We start from the raw sequence: 20,342 nt of genomic DNA, 5'->3' as shown, positions 1-20,342 counted from the left end.
AGTTAAGGAAATTTTACATCATTGGTTGATAGTTGGAGATCAGTTCATCCCGCAGATTAAGATTTTAATTTTTTTTCAGGTGTCCATCAATCTTATTGCGTATCGACTATATTTTCATTTCCCAAATGCTACTGCCCTCATCCATTGATGAGTGTTATTGGCTCTCTAACCTTTTCTGACCACATGCCCACCTTCTATACCCTTAAAGGAGAAGTCCAACCTGAGCTAATTTGGCTGGACTTCTCCAATGGGTCACAGTAGTGCAATTCATTTTGCACTCCTGTGACCCGTTTTCAGCAGAGGGGTCTGAAGTCCACTCTCTGCTGACATCACACAGATTAGTCCAGGCACTGCATCATCCTGACTCTGGAAGTCTGGTTCCCCCAGGTGCCTGGACAGATGGCTGTCTCAGCCTCTCAGTGAGCCACTGAGAAGCTCACTCCCCACCCCTCCACAGCTCAGCGCTACAGTGAGCGTGGAGGAGCAGAGCAGGAGAGCTGCTGATTGACAGGCAGCAGCTTTCCACTCAGGGAGCCAAGTGAACTGAGCCATTGGTGGTGCTCAATGGTTCAGTTCTCAGTGCAGAGGTGCCAGGGGACAGATGTAGCATCAGACCGATGCTGCATTCACCTAGATAAGTATAGTTATGGGGGGAAAAAAAATCCTATACTTGTCTTTTAACTTAGGTGCTCCATTCTGTGATGACTCGTCCTGGCGTCCTAAAGAGTCACTAATATCGGATCCACAGACACAAGGACTGGTAACAACAGAATTGAACCAATTCTTTCAAATAAATGACCAGACACATACAGCTCCCTTTATTGTTTGGCAAAGGCATAAACGTTATATTAGTGGTATTTTGATATGTCAGGGAGCACAAAAGAAAAAAAGAATGCACCTCCCAGATAGAGTCCTTGCTAGATAAAATCAGGCAATTGGAATTGGAGTCATAAACTATTGCTGGCCCATTCAGTGGCAGTAGAGCTTAAGGTTACAAGGGAAAAACTCAATAGCCTCCTTTTAGTTAAAGTTAAGGTGAACCTGGCTAAATGTCATAGGACTTATCACAAACATTCCAATATACCAAGCAAATTATTGACAAAAGCTTTGAAGAAACTCAGCTCTACATCATATATTTCACAGATGGGGATGGTTCACAGTTCTCCACGAGCAATTGCTAATGGTTTATCTGATTATTATAAAACTCTGTATAATTTATCCCCCCCCCCCCCAATCATAACATTTATCATCTTCCCATGTAAACCCTACCCAGGCCTACTTAAAGAAATGGTCCCTTCCCAAACTTAAACTGACTGATAGGGCCAAATTGGAATCCTCCATCTCGGAAGAAGAGACAACAGCTGCTCTTACATCTATGAAATCGGGTAAAGCCCCCAGACCAGATGGCTGCAAATTAATATATTATAAAACTTTTCAACAAAACTTGTTTCCAGTTTTTTTGAGAGAATACAGTTCCCTTTTGGAGGGTTCCTCCTTCCCCCGAGATATTCTATCAGTCTACATTTCAGTGATTCCCAAAGAGGGCAAGGGTTTTAACAACTACCACGCCATAGCCCTGTTAAATTTTGATTTAAAATAGTTCACTAAAATACTGGCTGACCATCTGCAGCTGTTCTTGTCATCATTAATACATGTTGATCAAATGGGTTTTAAACCACAAAGTGAAGCTAGGGATATAACCCTTAGGATACTGAATTTATTTCACTATGCGACTACATTAAAAGTGCCATTTCTACTCTTGTCTATTGACGCAGAAAAAGTGTTCGACAGAGTAGATTGGCATTTTATCTTGGAAACACACTCGTACGTTGGACTAGGCCCCAATATGAGTAAATGGATATGGGCTATTTACTCATCACCCACAGACTTGGTCAAAGTAAATGGAGGATTGTCCCACCCTTTTACAATAACTAATGCTACATGCCAGGGCTTTCCTTTGCCCCTGTTCATTTTTGTGCTCACAATGGAGCCCCTATTGCAAATGATCTGTAATAATCAAGACATTCAAGGCATCTCCATTCGATCTGGCCACCACAAAGTGGCTGCCTATGCAAATGACATTTTGTTTTTTCTTACTAATCATGAAACTACACTGCCGGTACTTATGGCACAACTTCAATGATTCCCTAGGTCAGTGGTGGCGAACCTTGGCACTCCAGATGTTTTGGAACTTCATTTACCACGATGCTCATGCAATCTGCAGTGTAGTTGAACATCATGGGAAATGTAGTTCCAAAACATCTGGGGTGCCAAGGTTCACCATCACTTCCCTAGGTGTTCTATTACCGCAACAGACAGTTAACAGACTTTAAATGATTTTCTCTTTTAAATGGCCTGCTTCATATTTAAAATACTTAGGTATTAGATCTCATGTACACACGGGGCGTTAGAAAAATGGAGATGTAAAGCCACTACCAATGTCAGGAAAAAGTGACTGTAAAAACACACTTTTAGTAGCTTTTTGCATTGGCGTTATGTACCGTATATACTCGAGTATAAGCCGAGATTTTCAGCCTCTTTTTTGAGGCTGAAAGTGCCCCCCTCGGCTTATACTCGAGTCATCGCTGTCTGCCCGCTCGATCAGCGTGTCGAGCAGACAGACAGCGGCCATTCTAGGATTCAAAAGCCGCGCCTCCGGCTCCGCCTTCGCCTGTGATAGGCGGAACACTGAATTTCCCAGCAGCCTGTGTTCCGCCTATCACGGACATCGTATCATCCTCGTACTACGGACGAGGATGATACGATGTCCGTGATAGGCGGAACACAGGCTGCTGGGAAATTCAGTGTTCCGCCTATCACAGGCGAAGGCGGAGGCGCGGCTTTTGAATTTTACAATGGCCGCCGAGGCGCCGACGAAGAGGGCACGGGACGGAGGCAAGGCAAGGCAAGGCACGGCACGGGACGGGACGGGACGGAGGCAAGGCAAGGCACGGGACGGAGGCAAGGCACGGGACGGAGGCTCGGGACAAAGGCTCGGGACACAGGTAGGCTGGACACACACACACACACACACACACACACACACACACACACACACACACACACGGATGGATGGAGACACACACACACACAGGGATGGATGGATGGATGGAGACACACAGGGATGGATGGATGGAGACACACACACACAGGGATGGATGGATGGATGGATGGAGACACACACACACAGGGATGGATGGATGGATGGACACACACACACACAGGGATGGATGGACGGACACACAGGGATGGACGGACACACAGGGATGGACGGACACACAGGGATGGACGGACACACACACAGGGATGGACAGGCATGTCTCACCCTCGGCTTATACACGAGTCAATAAGTTTGCCAGTTTTTTTGGGGGTAAATTGGGGGCCTCGGCTTATATTCGGGTCGGCCTATACTCGAGTATATACGGTATGTATGTATGATATGTCACGTGACATCACAAGGGGTGATGCCATCCAGTGATGTCACGTGACATATCATAAATACATACATACATAACACCAATGCAAAAAGCTACTAAAAGTAATCTCATGGTGATGCCACTGGATGGCCACGCCCCATGACTATATAAGAGAGCTGAGTTGGCATAACGACAGGAGACAGCATCGGAGGAGGACTGGGTCAGTGTCAGAGAAGACAGCAGTGGCAGAACACCAGAGGAAGAACACGGTAGGAAGAACAGAGGGAGAAAAACGGTGGGAGAAAAATGTAGGAAGATTTTTAAAAAAGCACTTGTCAAAACTGTCTCATTTTTATTTATACTACACTGCCTTTTTTGGGGGTGAAGGGGTAGGGGTACAATGTACCCCATACTCATTCACATAGGGGAGGACTGGGATCTGGAGGCCCCTTTGTTAAAGGGGGCCTTCAGATTCCAATAAGCCCCCTGCCTGCAGACCCCAACAAGCTCCACCCAGGGTTGTCGAGAAGAGGCCCTTGTTCCAAACAACATGGGAATAAGGTGCTTCCATTCAAATGAATGAGATAAAAAGTCAGATCATTTAAGACGGCTCTCATAGGGACCTTTGATTTTGACATGTAAAAAAAAAAAACGCTTGATGCGGCTTAATGCTGTATCCATCCTTAATTTACGTTTAGCAGCCTTTAGCAGCATCTAGCAGCATAAGACATTTTTACAGCTGTAATGCTGGTCTTTAGAACATGCTGTCCCTGAGTTTTTTTTGCAGCTTGAAAATGCCTAAATTACTTACAGCTCCTAAAAGCCTGTGTGTGCATGAAGCCATGAAATAACATGGATAGGTGTTTTTAAGCTGCAAAAAAAAAAACTCTGACGCTGGTAAAAGCAGCTGTACAAACGCCCTGTATGTAAAGCCCTTAATGTTCCAGCCAACTTTAACAGCATTTTTGCATTGAACTTTAAGCCTTTGTTGCAAAATATTAAAAGAGATCTTGCCAATTGGCAACAGGGTACCTTTACCTGGTTTGGTCCTAACAGTATTCTCAAAATGAATAAATGAATGTAATGCCCAGGTTAACATACCTCTTTCAGATGTTACCAATTTCTCTTTCCTCAAAGACCTGTGGTCCACTTTTCTAGCCTTTTTATGGGCCAAAAAATAAGCAAGAATTTCTTTCCATATTCTTAGCTCCTCAAAACATAAAGGGGGAGGTCAAAAATTGACCCAGTAAGATATTACTAGGCCCTCATCTGGCTAGAATACTGGATTGGAACATTTTGTATTCCTACAAGCCCTGGATCCAACTTGAGTAATAATTTACACCTTTGTTCCTGAGAACCCTTCCTTGGAACTCAGCAAAGCTCCCATTGAACCTCAATCACCATCCGTTGATGTACGGTAGCTTAAAAAAAATGAATCTGCTTCAATTTCTTTACACCCAGCTCCTTTATCTCCTATTTTGGGCTGTTCAGCCTTTATTCCAGGTTATATGAATTCTACGTTTCTTAACTTAATCTGTGCTGGTATACACTGTGTATTCCATTTTACTTCAGAGGGTACATTTTATACAACTGGCCAGCTTAGTTCGCAATTGCTTTCCCAATTGGGAGATTGGCATTTGTTGCAATTAACCCATTTTTACGAACTATAACCCTTGATAATAATTTGTTTCGGGATACTTCAACTTTCTAGAAATTATGTTTAAGTTCTTCTCCGCACAGGCGTACACTCTCTTTAGTATATACTATTCTTCAAGATGCAAAAACCTGTACACCCCCTTCATATATTCAAGCTTGGGAAAAAGATCTCAATTACACTTTTACACAAAGCCAAATAGATCTTATGCTTCTTAAAGCTGCTATCTCCAAAAAAATGAGGAAGCAGGCTATAAATTACTCACAGGACCCCAGAACTTTTGAATAGAATGAATCATGTTTCTCCTGTGTGTTGGCACTGTACAAAAAAAAACCACAGAGGAACACTCCTACACATTTTCTGAGACTGTCCTGTCTTTACAGCTTTCTGGTTTTCAAGTATTATGCTATATAGAATCTAGGATGAAAAAGGACCTGGGGGTCCTAGTAGATGATAGGCTCAGCAATGAAATGGAATGCCAAGCTGCTGCTATCAAAGCAAACAGAATATTGGTATGCATTAAAAAGGACATCAACTCCAGAGATAAAACAATAATTCTCCCACTGTACAAGACACTGGTCTGGCCGCACTTAGAGTATGCTGTCCAGTTCTGGGCACCAGTCCTTAGGAAGGATATCCTGGAAATGGAGCGAGTACAAAGAAGGGCAACAAAGCTAATAAACGGTCTGGAGGAAATTAGTTATGAGGAAAGGTTGCCAGCACTGAACTTATTCTCTCTGGAGAAGAGACGCTTGAGAGGGGATATGATTTCCACATACAAATACTATACTGGTGACCCCACAATAGGAATAAAACTTTTTTGCAGAATGGAGTTTAATAAGACTAGTGGCCACTCACTAAAATTAGAAGAAAAGAGGTTTAACCTCAAACTACTTAGAGGGTTCTTTACTGTAAGAGCGGCAAGGATGTGGAATTCCCTTCCACAGGCGGTGGTCTCAGCGGGGGGCATTGATAGTTTCAAGAAACTATTAGATAAGCACCTGAACGACCACAACATACAGGGATATACAATGTAATACTGACATATAATCACACACATAGGTTGGACTTGATGGACTTGTGACTTTTTTCAACCTCACCTACTATGTAGCTCACAGAAGTCAATCTGGGCAATGCTCCATTAGCATTTCTCCTGCACGTATCCCCTTTTTCAATTAAAAATGATAAGAAAACATTATTAATTCATCTGATAAATGCATCTAGGGCTAGTATTCCTAGTCTTTGGAAGCCGGTTTCCTCAACAAATTTGTTCCGGTGGTTCGCCTGGATAATGGAATTATGCAAATGGTAGACTTGACGGCCTCTCTCTATAATAGAGAGGAGAAATTTAAAAAGATATGGTGCCCTTGGCGTGAATTCTGTATGTCCTCTGCATATAGCTCTCATCTTCCCCAATACTTCTCTTGACTTATTTAGGTCACTGTACTGCCTGTTCTTTTTTTTCCTCTTTATGTATTTGAAGGAGGAACTTAACTCAAACTTGTTTTTTAAGTGGGATCCACTGCAAAATTAGTTTCCTTCCCCCTGTTTTGTTTCTATCATTCCTTTTACCTTTTATTTCTTACATAAGGACTCTTAAATATGGGAGTAACTGTAATTTGTGCAGGTTATGCTCTGTTTTCTTTTTTGCTTACAGTGTTGAACTGTGGAAGTGTAGTACATTCGATTTTGGCGTTTCAGTTACACAACACAGTTTTTTTCTTGTTTACGGTTACTATACAATTGATTCACATTTGATTTGTAAGACTATGGTATGCATTTGAGAACTTTTTGAAATAAAACAAAATAATAATAAATGTAAAGTCTGGCGTCACAATACTTTTGGTAATATATATATATATATATATATATATATATATATATATATATATATACATGTACCATATATACATAACTAGTACAGTATGATGATAACAGTGTTTCTGTTCCTGAAAGAGGTGGAACTAATGGAAAGGGAGTGGCATGGTATTTGCCATGAGTTCATGTACATGGACTTTAAACTCAGGAACAGGCTATATTCTGTACACTTTCCAGGTTAACCACTTTCAGACCGGACCATTTTGCTGGTAAATGACCAGAGGTCTTTTTACACTTTGGCACTGCGCTGCTTTAACTGGTAATTGCGCGGTCATGCAATGTTGTACCCAAACAAAATTTGCGTCCTTTTCTTCCCACAAATAGAGCTTTCTTTTGATGGTATTTGATTGCCTCTGCGATTTTTATTTTTTGCGATATAAACGTAAAAAGACCGCAAATTTTGAAAAAAAATGATATTTTCTACTTTTTGTTATTAGAAAAATCCAATAAACTCAATTTTAGTCATACATTTAGGACAAAATGTATTCAGCCACATGTCTTTGGTAAAAAAAAAGTCAATAATTGTATATTTATTGGTTTGCGCAAAAGTTGTCACATCTACAAACTAAGGTACGTTTTCTGGAATTTACGCAGCTTTTAGTTTACGACTGCCTATCTCATTTCTTGAGGTGCTAAAATGACAGGGCAGTACAAAACCCCCCCAAATGACCCCATTTTGGAAAGTAGACCCCCTAAGGAAATTGATAAGAGGCATGTTGAGCCCATTGAATATTTTATTTTTTTGCCTCAAGCGATTGAATAATGACAAAAAAAAAATTTTTTTTTTTTTTTACACAAAGTTGTCACTAAATGATATATTGCTCACACATGCTATGGGCGTATGTGAAATGACACCCCAAAATAAATTCTGCTGCTTCTCCTGAGTACGGGGATACCACATATGTGGGACTTTTTGGGAGCCTAGCCGCGTACAGGGCCCCGAAAACCAAGCACCGCCTTCAGGCTTTCTAAGGGCGTAAATTTTTGATTTCACGCCTCACTACCTATTACAGTTTTGAAGGCCATAAAATGCCAAGATGGCACAAAACCCCCACAAATGACCCCATTTTAGAAAGTAGACACCCCAAGCTATTTGCTGAGAGGCATGTTGAGTCCATGGAATATTTTATATTTTGCCACAAGTTGCGGGAAAATTACAAACTTTTTTTTTTTTTTTTTTTTTTTCACAAAGTTGTCACTAAATGATATATTGCTCATGCATGCCATGGGCATATGTGAAATGACACCCCAAAATAAATTCTGCTGCTTCTCCTGAGTACGGGGATACCACATATGTGGGACTTTTTGGGAGCCTAGCCGCGTACGGGGCCCCGAAAACCAAGCACCGCCTTCAGGCTTTCTAAGGGCGTAATTTTTTGAGTTCACTTCTCACTACCTATTACAGTTTTGAAGGCCATAAAATGCCAAGATGGCACAAAACCCCCACAAATGACCCCATTTTAGAAAGTAGACACCCCAAGCTATTTGCTGAGAGGCATGTTGAGTCCATGGAATATTTTATATTTTGCCACAAGTTGCGGGAAAATTACAAACTTTTTTTTTTTTTCACAAAGTTGTCACTAAATGATATATTGCTCACGCATGCCATGGGCATATGTGAAATGACACCCCAAAATAAATTCTGCTGCTTCTCCTGAGTACGGGGATACCACATATGTGGGACTTTTTGGGAGCCTAGCCGCGTACGGGGCCCCAAAAACCAAGCACCGCCTTCAGGCTTTCTAAGGGCGTTACAGTTTTGAAGGCCATAAAATGCCAAGATGGCACAAACCCCCCCCCCCAAATGACCCCATTTTAGAAAGTAGACACCCCTAAATTTAGGGGTACACTAGTGAGACTAGGTAATAAATGGCGGGTGCCCTGAAACTATAAAAAAATAACTAACCAACCAGCGTCACCTGTAACAGTTATATGGTGATCACTGGTGAAAGGGTTAACTAGGGGGCAATCAGGGGGCTTTATGCGGTAGTATATGGGGGTCCCTGGCGCTATAAAAAGCTGCGGCGAACCTAAATACCTACCTGCCTAACTAGCGTCACCTGTGACACTAATACAGCGATCAGAAAAACGATCGCTTATTAGGCTGGGTTCACACTGGAGCGATGCGGGAACGCCACGAATGCGCGGCGGGTTCCCGCATCGCATGCCTCCCGGCGGCAGTTCACACTGCCCTATGCGAACTGCTGGGAGTGTCAGTGAAATGTTAATGACACCCCCAGATCAGTTCGCATATCGCAGTGCGATCTGCAAACTTGGATCGCATGGTGTGAACACCCATGCGATCCGATTCTGCTGCGGACCAAAAAAAGGGTCCCGTGCGAGTTTGCGGCGGGTGCGGCGGGTGCGACACGAATTCAGCCATACTATCTGTATAGCTGAACTCGAATCGCACAGAGATCGGATGTGATTTGCACTGCAGTGCGGTGCGAATCACATCCGTTCTCATAAACCGCTGCAATGTGAACCCAGCCTTAGTGACACTGGCGACGGGGGGTGATCACGGGGTTAAACCTTTATTGGGGGGGTTAGGGGGGTACCTTAGAACTAAAGGGGGCTAACCCTAACTGCCCTAACAGTTATTAGTCACAAATGACACCTGCCGGGTGATCAGGGGGTTAAACCTTTATTAGGTAATAAATGGCGGGTGCCCTGAAACTATAAAAAAATAACTAACCAACCAGCGTCACCTGTAACAGTTATATGGTGATCACTGGTGAAAGGGTTAACTAGGGGGCAATCAGGGGGCTTTATGCGGTAGTATATGGGGGTCCCTAGCGCTATAAAAAGCTGCGGCGAACCTAAATACCTACCTGCCTAACTAGCGTCACCTGTGACACTAATACGGCGATCAGAAAAATGATCGCTTATTAGGCTGGGTTCACACTGGAGCGATGCGGAAACGCCGCGAATCCGCGGCGGGTTCCCGCATCGCATGCCTCCCGGCGGCAGTTCACACTGCCCTATGCGAACTGCTGGGAGTGTCAGTGAAATGTTACTGACACCCCCAGATCAGTTCGCATATCGCAGTGCGATCTGCAAACTCGGATCGCATGGTGTGAACACCCATGCGATCCGATTCTGCTGCGGGCCAAAAAAAGGGTCCCGTGCGAATTTGCGGCGGGTGCGGCGGGTGTGGCGGGTGCGGCGGGTGCGGCGAATGGCTGAACTCGAATCGCACAGAGATCGGATGTGATTTGCACTGCAGTGCGGTGCGAATCACATTCGTTCTCATAAACCGCTGCAATGTGAACCCAGCCTTAGTGACACTGGCGACGGGGGGTGATCACGGGGTTAAACCTTTATTGGGGGGGTTAGGGGGGTACATTAGAACTAAAGGGGGCTAACCCTAACTGCCCTAACAGTTATTACAGTCACAAATGACACCAATGCAAAAAAAAAAAAAAAAAAAAAAAAAATGACATTGGTGTCACTGTGACTGGGGGGCAGGGGTAATTGGGGGGGGTGATCGGGGGGTAAAGGGGGGGTGTGAGTGTGCCTGGCATGTTCTACTGTGTGTGGGATGTGTTGGTGCAACTCACTGATCCGCTCTCCTCCGTGTCGGAACGAAAAATACCGACACGGAGGAGAGAATACATCACTTCCTCTCCTGTGTTTACATTACAGGAGAGGAAGTGATGTCACCGGGGATTTCCATTCGTCGGGAGCGATCGCGAGGGGGTGGCCATGAATGAATGGCCGTCCCCTCGTCCGGGATCGCTCCCGAACGAAAACCGACCGCCGCAGGCACCGGGCGGGGGCCCGATCGGGCCCCCGACCCGCGGGAGGCAAATCACGTACATGTACGTGCTTATGCCTGCCCGTGCCATTCTGCCGACGTACATCGGCGTGCGGCGGTCGGCAAGTGGTTAAAATTGTGGCTTTTGAGTTGTATGTCACCGTATAAGTTACCTTAAGCTGCTTCAAAATTGCTTTGATGTGTTTTCAGATACTTTAAAAACCGAATTGACTCATATGATAGTTTGTATCAAGTGTCTCTGTGCACAAGCTTTGTTGGGAGATGTTGTTAATTATTTGATCTAAAGCACAGTTGTAATCCATGAAGTATAAATGGCTTTATATATCTATTATCATTAAAAGCGTTTCCTGTAGTAAAATTAAAATCAATTAAAAATTTCTTGTACACAGACTCAGCTGAATTAACACTGACCTCCAACAATGTAGTTCTTTATTTTCATGTACTTAGTCCTCCCAAAATAATGAACTTGAATGTGTAACAATTACAATTGTACAAAACAATTAAAGAAAGTACCTCAATTATTTCAAAATGAGATTACAAAAAAAATTAAGGAAATTAAATCTGGTCCCTCAAAAGTGAAAGGAAAAAAATAAAATACACATATTTAAACAGAAATGGAACACTTCATTTTACAAATAGGATTAACAGGAACATAACAACTCACAAGCTTGCAGACAAACAGCATAAAATAACAGGTACAGTTTTAATCAGAGGAATCATGCGCTCATGGAAGAAATGAAAACAATTTGTACAACAGAAAAAACAATTGCATTACAAAAAATTAAGCATCTATTTTTCATCTCAGAGCAAAGGAAATGGTAAAAAACTGAAACACAACAATCAGCACATACATACAGAAATTTTTTTTCCAGACACTGGAAAATCTGTGAGTGCCTCTGACAACTTAACAAGTATAACAGTGCTATCTTATGTTGACCAAAAATCATAAGTTGAAAAAAGAAGAAATAAATACAATTACATGAGTAAAAAGTCAAAACACTGACTGACAATGATTGTCTAAAATTAAAAAGGTTAAAACAATGATTGGGCAAACATTGAACGGTACGATATATTAGTGGTATCAGTGGCAAAAATGACCCTTAATGACTTAAGCTCTCTTTGAGTATTGAACATTGTAAAATTCACAATATACACATAATTTCTTTCCCCCCACAAAGTAATTAAGACATAATTAAGGAAAGAACAAATTATTCCCTGTTATTTTTCTACATTAAGTGATAATGTACATTTGTAAATAGCTACTTCTGTTTAAATACATGAAGCTTGTGTAATAGAAATTGTCTGTGTTGAAGCGACTCTTTATGTCACACTTGTAGTAAAGTAGTGTGTATAAAAAAGATTCTGATTTTCTTTTTTTTTTTTCTTTTTTTTTTTCTTTTGAGTGCTTGTAAATGTGTTTGGATAACACAAAAATTATCTGGAAGACTCAGGGTCCACCAAAGTCCATTAACTTCATAGTCCACCTTTTTTTTTTTGCTCTGGAAATCAGCAGCTGCCTTTGCTGTGCAAAACAAAACAATGAGAATAAATAGTTTATTTTTTTAATTAAGGTCATCAGACTTTTAGATGACCCTGCAGGTAATAAGGCATCCTGCTCCTCAGTCTTTTTCTTCCTAAACTCTTCCATGTGGAAGAGACATGCTAGATTTTGGACTTGGTCCCAAGGAGGTACCATCGCTATGTCATACATGACTAATAGAGTGTAGAGCAGTGGATTCGGCAGCTGCCCTTGCCATGTTGTGCCACATGCTAGGAGAATTATGGGTTGCACTATGCAGTGGTTCCTGGTCTGATAATGACAGCATCATAGCATATGCCTAAAACAAAAGCAGAACATTGCATTACACACATTGTAAAATAACTTTGTTTAAGCAGTTACATACAGAGCCAATTACAATTTCCATGCATGCTGTAGTTTAATAATGTGATACATGTGAATGCTGGAAAATTAGATAAACACAAATATGAGAATGTTTGTGCAAGAGGCATCATGAGGGTACCTTGTACCCAGGGGCACGTCTTTGCATTTTCTGATGAGTGTACCAAGTCCTGATGCTGTGACTACCCATCACTGCCGCAGTAAGTATTTCTCCTCATATATTGCCTGTCAGAGTGCAATAATTCACAGCCAAGGGCTCCACCTCAGCTCTGATGTGCCACATGTCTAGGGGGAGACTGGGAGGATTCTCCTCGCTGAATCTGTGGTCTGGTAAATTCAAGTAGATAAGGAGGGTGAACTGTGATCATGGCAACAATTATCTGGAGGGGAGGGGTGAAGCTTTATGCTGGCAGAAGTGATTGTTTTTTTTATTTTGGGGAGGGATGAAGATTTGTGATGAAAGGAGAAATGTGGGGGTGAAGATTTGTCCAGGGAGGAGAGATTTTGGGTGGGGGAGATGAAGATCTAATCTGGGAGGAGTTTTTTTTCTTTTTTAGTATAACTTATGCTGGAAGGGAGGATTTGGGAGGGATTTGTGCTGGAAGGGGGGATTTTTTGCATTTTTGGCTTGCAGGGAAAATGTGTGCTTGTGTGTTACACACCCCCGGGCCATACTTCTTGTGTCTTATGTATTCCAGACTCTTGCATTCTATGTGTTACAAACCTCTGGCAATATTGATAATGTTGCACCTGGCATAACCATCAGGTTTGCACTAGAGTTCAGCAAGGGCTGAGAGCTGTAAGGCCCTGTGCAGATGAGCTTTCATTCACATCATATGGGTTTAGCATTTCCTTACAAGTCTATAAAGAGGCCAAACCCATTTGAAACAGGTCAAATGCAAGTCAAAAGGAGGTCAACTGCAGGCCAAATTCAGCTGTCAATGAATTTGGAATGATCTCAGAAGCATCTGAAATGGATTTCAAACTGATGGCATTAAGACCCCTTTTACACTGGGGCAGTGCAGGCGTCAGCGGTAAAGTGCTGCTAGTTTTAGTGATGCTTTATTGCTGTTGTAGCAGTGCTTTTCGGCCACTGGTGGGGTGCTTTTAACCCCCGCTAGCGATCAAAAAAGGGTTAATAGCACCCGTGTTGCGGAGCTGCTGAAGCACTTTGCAGGCTTCATTTCAATAGACTGGGGCAGTGGAGGAGCAGTGCATACACCGCTCCTACACCACCCCAAAGATGCTGTTTGCAGGACTTTCTTTTTTTCCATCCTGTAAGAGTGTGTGATAGCACTCTGGCTTTCAAACTGAGGTGGCTTGAAAGGCGCTTTACAGGCACTATTTTTAGCACTAAAACACCTGAAAAGTGCCCTGATGTGAAATGGATTTAACAAAAGCCCTGAATGCACTCTGGCTTTTCCAAGTTAGAACAGTCCTTAAATGTCATTTTTTACTCCTAAATGGTAAATTTGAAAAATAGATTTTACAATCCTTAAGAAATTATAAAATTAGTTTACCTGGGACTTGGATTTTCTATATAGTGGCTGTTTTAACTCCTCTGCCAATTGAGAAGCAGTGAAAGCAGCAAGGTCATCATCATTATATTGACCGTCATCCATTTTTCTCATCTTAAGACTATCTGTGAAGTGCCTTATGTGGTCTAGGGCAGACAGACCGGTTTTGAAATCTTCATCATCATACCTGCAAAACCAATGGGATCAGCCAAACATCTTTAACCCCGGATAAAAAAACATTTACAAAACAAGAGGTATTCTAACAAGGCTGGCTTTACACAATTAACACAGTAAAATGTGCATAATAAAATGCATTACACACTGTGCCTTATGTGCTGCCATTTATTTGGAATGGCATTTCAATGCACAAATTCAATACAGCAGACTACAAAAAACATACATGCCATGTTAAAAAAATGTCATGCCATATTTAGTTTTTTGTCTGTTATGTGTTGGGGGACAAATCAAAATTACACATCATAGGTGATCATACAAAATACAGATCCTTAAAGTGGTTGTAAACCCTTACAAACCACTTTGACCTACAGGTAAGCCTAGATTAAGGCTTAGCTGTAGGTCCAAGAAATATCTCCTAAACCTATACAGTTTAGGAGACATTTACAAAAAGACAGGCACCGCTGTCTACGGCGCATGCGCAGGCGCACTGAGCAGGCCGCAGATCATGGCGATATGCCGCTCGTGTCGGCTCCCGTACGCATGCGCAGGAGTGACGCTGTGATTAGCTGGAGCCGCAAGACCACTCCAGGATACATGGCAGCGGCGAAGATGAAGACGGAGGATCGATTCGGGGGCTTCGTTCTCAAGTAAGTTATTCATAATGAGCTAGTATGCTATGCATACTAGCTCATTATGCCTTTGCCTTGCAGGTTGCATTTTTTTTTTTTAAATAGCCTTTACTTACTCTTTAATACGTGTGAGGCATTCTAAAAAAAATCTATTACAAAACCTTAGCAATGCTAACCAATTCATTACAGTATAGGTGCAGTCATTACATGTATGAGCTCTGCTACCTGCGTTATAGTACTACACAATGGTTGTGTTTTATTGCTTCTTATTATAATGCAAGACTATGAGATGGAAAACTCAGTGAAAACAAGGCACTCTTTGTAGCAGATGTCTTATCTCAATATGTATTAGAAGAATGATAGGATAATTGCACCAAGCTAGTCAGAGCTCCCCAAAGTACTACAAATGTATATATTTAAAATATCAAATACAATAATTGGAAAGCTTGTAAAAAAATTTAATTACATAAAAATGATTGTTTTGCTCACTGGAAACACAACACTTTCAGTAGCAAATTGCTAACACTATGCCTGTGTTCCTGCGCGTGGGCTTTCCTGACTATTCATGCAACATACTAAGTTCTTGAGCCTACTTAATAACAAATGTAATCTATCTGTCCCAGGGTTCCATAGCCAACTGAACACTAAACACATTTGTAAAGCATATTACTGCGCTTTATCAATGTGCCAGAGTTTATTTTAATGGATCCTTAGTCCAAAGCTTGCAGTGAAAATTAATGCTCTGAAAAACACATTGGGTCAGTGGTGGAAATAAAAGAGAATTCAGATAAACAAATGCACCAACCTGTTGGGGGAGACTTTGCAGTTCAGTGTAGCCTTACTCTCTTCCTCAAACTCATTGTCACGGCAGTTTTCAAGCAAACTTGAATTTGGTTCCTTCAATGATTTCTCTGCAGGGTCATTCTCCTCATCATCTTCATCCAGAATTGCGTCATCCTCTATCTCATCATCATCCAAGATGTCAGAATTTTGACCAGCCAGCATAATTTTATCATGGCTTCCATTCATTCTAGGCAAAAATAAAATATCATTAAGGTTAATATAAATCTCAACAGAATGGTTTTGAGTTTTCTACATGACTGTTTAATAAACAAATGTGACATTTTGTTTAATACAATCATTGTTTTCACCTTTTTTCATCCATGTAATCTCAGTGCTCCTGATCTCCTACATCCCTTTTGCAGTCTTGTCTTTTTTACATGCATACAGTCTAGCAACTGCTGCATGTCGTTTCTCTGGTTGTGAACAAGGCCATTATGGCTGAAACATGTTAACATCTGCTATATGTATTCATCTTTTATGGAGTTACAATAAATTTGGACTTATTGAAGAGCATGCATGGAGTTGCGGATTGTCTTTTATCCATTTACTTTGTCAGCAGCTGAGCGACTGCACATACAGCACTCGACAGCCCAGGAGGATCTCTACATAATCTGGGGTACTAGCACCTTTTTCTTATATTGACTGATATCGTTTCTCAGGTCAGGTTGCATCAGTGAATCATGTCTGAGCTATGTGTGACAACATTGCCATGTGTAGTCTTTATTATATAACATGGGATAGCATGGGATTTTTCTGCATTGGAAATGCATGGATAGTAGGGTATATGGTTTACAATGGCATAAATCACACCAGTGTGGTCAGTTCCAGTGCATTCCAGCACAGAAAAAAAGTAGAACATGTTGCATTTTTTCTGCACTGAACAGTACTGGAATGCGGTAAGAAGCATCAAAAACGCACTGGGATGCACCTAAATGCACCAAAAATGCACCAGAAGGCACATTTCCCCATTTAAAGAGGGTGTCCACCTGGAAAAAATTATTAAAAGCCAGCAGCTACAAATACTACAGCTGCTGACTTTTAATAAATGGACACTTGCCTTTCCTAGAGTCCAGCGATGTCGGCAGCTGAGGCCGATCAATCGCTCGGCTCTCGGCGGCTGCCGCTGCTATTCTTGGTAAGGGAATCAGGAAGTGAAGCATTGTGGCTTAACTTCCCGGTTCCCTACTGCGCAGGAAGAGGGACAGGAAGAGGTATAGACTCCCGTGGGAGTCTATGCCCAGAAGTGGGTGCAAATACCTGTCTTATACAGGTATCTGCACCCCCCTGTAAGGTGCCAACTGTGGCCCGGGGGGGGGGGGGGTTCCGATGAGCAGAAGTTCCACTTTAGGGTGGGACTCCACTTTAAGGTGCAGAAAAAAAGAGGTGTGAAAATGCGCTGGAAAGCATCAAAAAAATGCATGCATGAATTCATCTGAAACGCATCCGGACTGCATTTCTATGGTGTGAACTGCTCCCAAAATAATTAAAACACCTGGGCGTCTCCTAAAGAGATTAAAGGACCCACCAACTCATCAAAACTTGATAACACTTGCTAGATGAGAGTCCATAACCCTACCAAATTATGTACATGTATAACTGCACAATTGTTCCTGACAATGCAGGAGTATAGTAGAATGACAGAGCACTGTCACCCTATGATAGGAAATGCCTGAGCTTTGATTAGAAGGTGCATATTTAAAAATATTGAAAATTACTTTTGAAATGAATTTAAAATGCTAAAGCTTATATAGGATTTTGTGGATTGGGTTTATGTCCGCTTTTAATACAATGTAGCTCAATATATGCTTTAGTAATTAATTTTAACATGAATTACACCAGTAAGAGTGTAAAAAATGCTCTTGTCTTTCCTTTAGAAAGCTATTGTTTCCTCTAGTTGGTTGGCCTTTACCTTGTGTTGGGAATGGGAACCAATATTATCATTTTGTTTTTATGAGTAAAAAAACTCTCACTGTATTATACACCTACTGTAGCTCTACAGCTCTTAAGCTGCACTCACTAAAATCACTTACTCAATTTTAGCATCATCTAAGCAGTTTGTATATAATGCTCTCTTACAGCTATGTTAAAGTCAGTTAATAATTTCTAAGATTCCATCCCAATTATAGGACAGAGCAGCTTCTATAGCTACTGAATAAGGGACTTTTTTTCTTAGCAAATAACCTGTCTGCTAAATCATCTGTAGCCACATTGGAAATGATTCAGTAATTCTCCAAATTATCTTGTACACTTCCCAGACAATGGGTTTCCTCTGTATATTAAGACTTGACTATTCAAGGCTCTGTTTTTCTTTGACATCCCTCTCTTCTTGAATACTTCTCCCCCACCAGGATACGTGAAAAGTCAACACGGTTAAAAAGGGATCAATGTAAAAAGTCAGGAAATGATTTATTTAAAACTGAAAGGCTGAATAAGCAATGAATCCATCGGCCTCAAAACAGGATAATTACTGGCAAGTTCAAAACACATGGTGACTACCTCTATCTTTTATCTGAGTATAATGATTGTGCATTTGGACCACCAGCAGGAACTGGAAAAAAATAGTAGGTGGCATTGCCAAAATAATGGTGCTAGTTATGCTACATCACATTTCTCATGGATGAATGTTTCATGAACTGGACCCAAAGAAAGGAAAGCTTTATGATTGAATAAACAGATTTGCTAATTACGTCTCCAAGTTCAGTAATTTGCCAGGGATAAAATATCCATCAAGCACAGTCAGAATGCTGAATTCTGAAAAGGAAACACTGGCTGACCCTATGACCCTCACTTCTTATTAACTTCCTGTTTAGGGACATGTTGTGGCCAGATGTTTAATGCAAGTCACCAATCAAAAGAGAAAGGAAATATGATAAAAAAAATACATTCAGACTTTTCACCACAATGAATTACTTAAAAATGTGATCATTATTTTTTTTATATTAGGTTCAATGTATTTTAACATACTATTGACGTACTTCTCTCTTTAATGAACAAGGCTGATGTGTTTTGTGCATCATATAATAATCATCTCTGCTAATAATAATACTTTTTTTAATTTGAATACAAATCAAAAGACACCTACAGTATGTATTTTCTAAACTAGTTATTTATTATTTGTATTTTATTTTGTTTGCTGTATCTTTGTATCATCTATAGTCTGAAAAAATTGATAAGCTATCCATCATCCATTTTTGCAAGATAATATTATGACTACTGGCCATAAGATGACTACTTGGCAGTGTAAGTGTAAAATTACAATCACAGAAAACTTTGATCAGCAAAGGTAGATATAGCTGTTTATTTAAACGTTAATAATCGTTAAGTCTCATATACTGTATATACTATATATATATATATATATATATATATATATATATATATATATATATATATATATATATACATACATACAGTATATATAATTCCACGTATCGATTTAGCAACCCATTGGTCAATCAGTGTCTGAGAGCTATTTTATCTCGTTCATGATAAGGTAGAATAATCATTCTCTGCTTTCTGCTCCACAACTAGATGCAGACTATATCAGGACTATATATTGAATTTGCTATAAATTAGAAATTTTATTACAATTAATTACATTTACGGTTGCTATTTCAGACAACTGGCTAAAGATTAATTATAATAACTATTATATTACAGTACATCCTTACCTATCTTCAGAGTTTAAAGGTGACTGCTTGCTATGGCTGCTGTTGCCAATGAAATTTCGGATTTCTGTAAAATAAGAATCTTCTTTGTCATCCAGAATGGCTCCTGTTCCTTCGGACTCTGAATGGGGGGATGATGCAGCTGTACCTATGGAGGAAATAAAAAGGTACATTCTCATACTCCCACAGTGTAGTAACACATACTGTGCATTGTGTCGATAAAGGCTGAGCTGAGTCTTCAGGCATAGGGAGGTTTGGGAAAAACACCATTTAAACAAAAATGTGTCTAGGGTCAATGAGTAGAAAAGATGAAATCCATGTGTACACTCAACTTCCTATTGTCTAAAAAACAGACTCCCTCCTGCAGCCAGACTAATCATATAATAAATATAGCAACACCGCTGTCTCACAACCACACACATGTATGAAGTGTAGGGCCTTACATTTCTTTCAGGCAGGTTTTACTAGAGGATCAGCAAACACAGCTTGGCCTTTGCTTTATGTTCATTTACAGTAATACTTGCCCCTGACAGTTCATTTTTCATTTTTATTTTCTCAGTCACATTAGAAGGATAAAGCATTAAATGAACATTCTTATGACACTCATCACAGATTAAATATGACATACCAGAGAGGTTTCCATTCTCATGCTTCTTTAGATGTCGATCTAGGTTCGTTTGCTGACCAAAGCATCTATCACACAAGTGGCACTTGAAGGGTTTTTCCTTGTTGTGAATGTTGCGGACATGCCGTTGGAGGTTGGAGGAGATACTAAAAGATCGGTCACAGTATTTGCATCTAGAACCAGGAGACAGAGGTTGGTGAGCAAGCTTTAACACAAGACGCATTAAACAGCAGGTTAAATCAAACAGCGTGTTAATT

General features: G+C 40.9%; 1 protein-coding gene across 9 annotated transcripts in view; it reads right to left on the bottom strand.

Moving 5' to 3' along the window:
- Positions 1–11,138: 11,138 nt before the first annotated feature.
- Positions 11,139–20,342, bottom strand: part of MECOM (MDS1 and EVI1 complex locus) — a 740,867-nt gene continuing 731,663 nt past the window's right edge. For all 9 annotated transcript variants that reach the window (XM_077488015.1, XM_077488014.1, XM_077488017.1 and 6 more), the window contains 5 exons: positions 20,089–20,258; positions 19,464–19,608; positions 15,755–15,979; positions 14,147–14,330; positions 11,139–12,564 (listed from right to left, as the gene is read on the bottom strand). In XM_077488015.1, the coding sequence (XP_077344141.1) occupies positions 12,430–12,564; positions 14,147–14,330; positions 15,755–15,979; positions 19,464–19,608; positions 20,089–20,258 (859 nt within the window). In that variant the 3' untranslated portion in view covers positions 11,139–12,429. The remainder of the gene's footprint in view (positions 12,565–14,146; positions 14,331–15,754; positions 15,980–19,463; positions 19,609–20,088; positions 20,259–20,342) is intronic.

The sequence above is a fragment of the Lithobates pipiens genome, unplaced genomic scaffold (genome assembly GCF_037356315.1).
Source record: "Lithobates pipiens isolate NorthernLeopardFrog02 unplaced genomic scaffold, aLitPip1_a1.2 Scaffold_18, whole genome shotgun sequence".
Taxonomy (NCBI): Eukaryota; Metazoa; Chordata; class Amphibia; order Anura; family Ranidae; genus Lithobates; species Lithobates pipiens.
Note: the sequence above shows the minus strand (reverse complement) of the source record. Positions and strands in the feature narration are given on the sequence as shown.